Below are 1507 nucleotides of genomic sequence, written 5' to 3'. Positions count from 1 at the left end.
CCCCCGGGGAGGAGGAAGCCGGTGTTGTCCATTTCTGCAGGGTGAGCGGTTTCAGGGGTGGGCGCCCGGCCACCAGGGCTGCAGAGGACTCCCCGTGTCCGCCGCACAGAGGGTGGTGGGCACGAGAGGGCGCCAGCGAGAAATGCTAAGCGTGCAGTGGGGTGCCCTTTGGGTCAGCAGGTCAGACCCCCAGGCTGACCCCTCCGCTAGGAGGGCCGAGGCTGAGCCAGCCGCAGGAGCTGGGGGCGCATATGGCGACAGAAACAGGAAGTGTGAGGGTCAGAGAGGCCGAAGCGCGGCCGGGGGCAGCTTTGGTCCCTCCTGGAGAGGGACCCCTCCGCAGCCCGGCGCCACACTGCCCAGATGCAGCCCCGCTCTCGAGGTGAGCGGGCAGCGAGCGCTTCACCGAACACCCCCAGCCCTCTGCTCTCAGCCACCTCTGAGACGGTGTGGAACTACAATCCTGGGTAGGGAGGCGGGGTCGCAGCCCTCCCCACCTCCGCACATTTTCTCTCCAGATTTAGAACCAGCTTCTCTGGCAGGGTCAAGGAATCATCCCCCTTCCAAACATCAAGGCCCGCCATGTCTACAGACATACCTTCCTCTCTTAAGTTACTTTTCCTGTGGTACTGACACCCCTGATCCCAGCCTGGGCATTCAGGTCACAGGGGCAAGCTTGGGAACTGACTTCACACCTCTCCACTCTTCCAGCTTCACAGATTGTTTCTATTTTCCTACGTATTTGCTGATTTGAAGATTCAGGAAAATGGGCCCTACACACCATGAATAGCCTTTGACATCTCCTCCCCATTTCCAAGACTACATGATTTCTAGGATTCTCTCCCCAATCGTTGTTTCCATCTCCTTCTAGCACACCCCTGATAAAGAGACACAGAACCGCAGGTTTCAAAGAGGAAAAAAAGCAAATTTGTTGTTGTTGGTAGGAGGGCACAGAGGGGAGGGCTTTTCACTCTCCCCAGCATCTTGTGGACGGGAGGTTGAGGGCAATAGAAAAGGCAGCAGACGGGGGCCAAGCCCCACTCTGTACAATATAGAAGAATCTGATATAGATACTTTGTATAAAAGCCACTTGTCCTGTTTGTGTCGTCTTGCTGGCTGGTCAGGCTGGGGGGCTCTGGGGGACAAAGAAGCCAGGCAAGGGGTGGGCCAGGACTCTGGGGCACCCCCTGGCCCCCATTCTCTGGCCGTCCCTTGTGGGGTCACTTTGGATCCTTGGTAGGGGCGTAGCAGAGCTCCAGTGGTCGGGACACCTTCCAGAACTTCTCATTTACCAGCTCCAGGGTCAGTGAGCCATTCAGTGTCTACAGAGGCGGCGGAAGGGGGAGCAGAAAAGTGAGATGAGACGAAAAGGACCAAAGGGAGAGGAAAGACAAAGAAACAATAAACGGGGTAAAGCGAGGACCCGGATGATGGGGAAGGAGGGACACAGAAAGGAGACAGGGATGCAGAGAAGAGGGCAGATGGGTGAGGGGGTCGGGTCTGCGGC

General features: G+C 57.6%; 1 protein-coding gene across 1 annotated transcript in view; it reads right to left on the bottom strand.

The window, feature by feature from the left end:
- Positions 1-904: 904 nt before the first annotated feature.
- RING1 (ring finger protein 1) overlaps positions 905-1507 on the bottom strand; it is a 3755-nt gene continuing 3152 nt past the window's right edge. The window contains exon 7 of the mRNA XM_010848711.1: positions 905-1322. Within this exon, the coding sequence (XP_010847013.1) occupies positions 1221-1322 (102 nt within the window). The 3' untranslated portion in view covers positions 905-1220. The remainder of the gene's footprint in view (positions 1323-1507) is intronic.

This window comes from Bison bison, unplaced genomic scaffold, assembly GCF_000754665.1.
Source record: "Bison bison bison isolate TAMUID 2011002044 unplaced genomic scaffold, Bison_UMD1.0 scf7180017864270, whole genome shotgun sequence".
Classification (NCBI taxonomy): Eukaryota; Metazoa; Chordata; class Mammalia; order Artiodactyla; family Bovidae; genus Bison; species Bison bison.
This window is presented reverse-complemented; position numbering and strand designations above follow the sequence as displayed.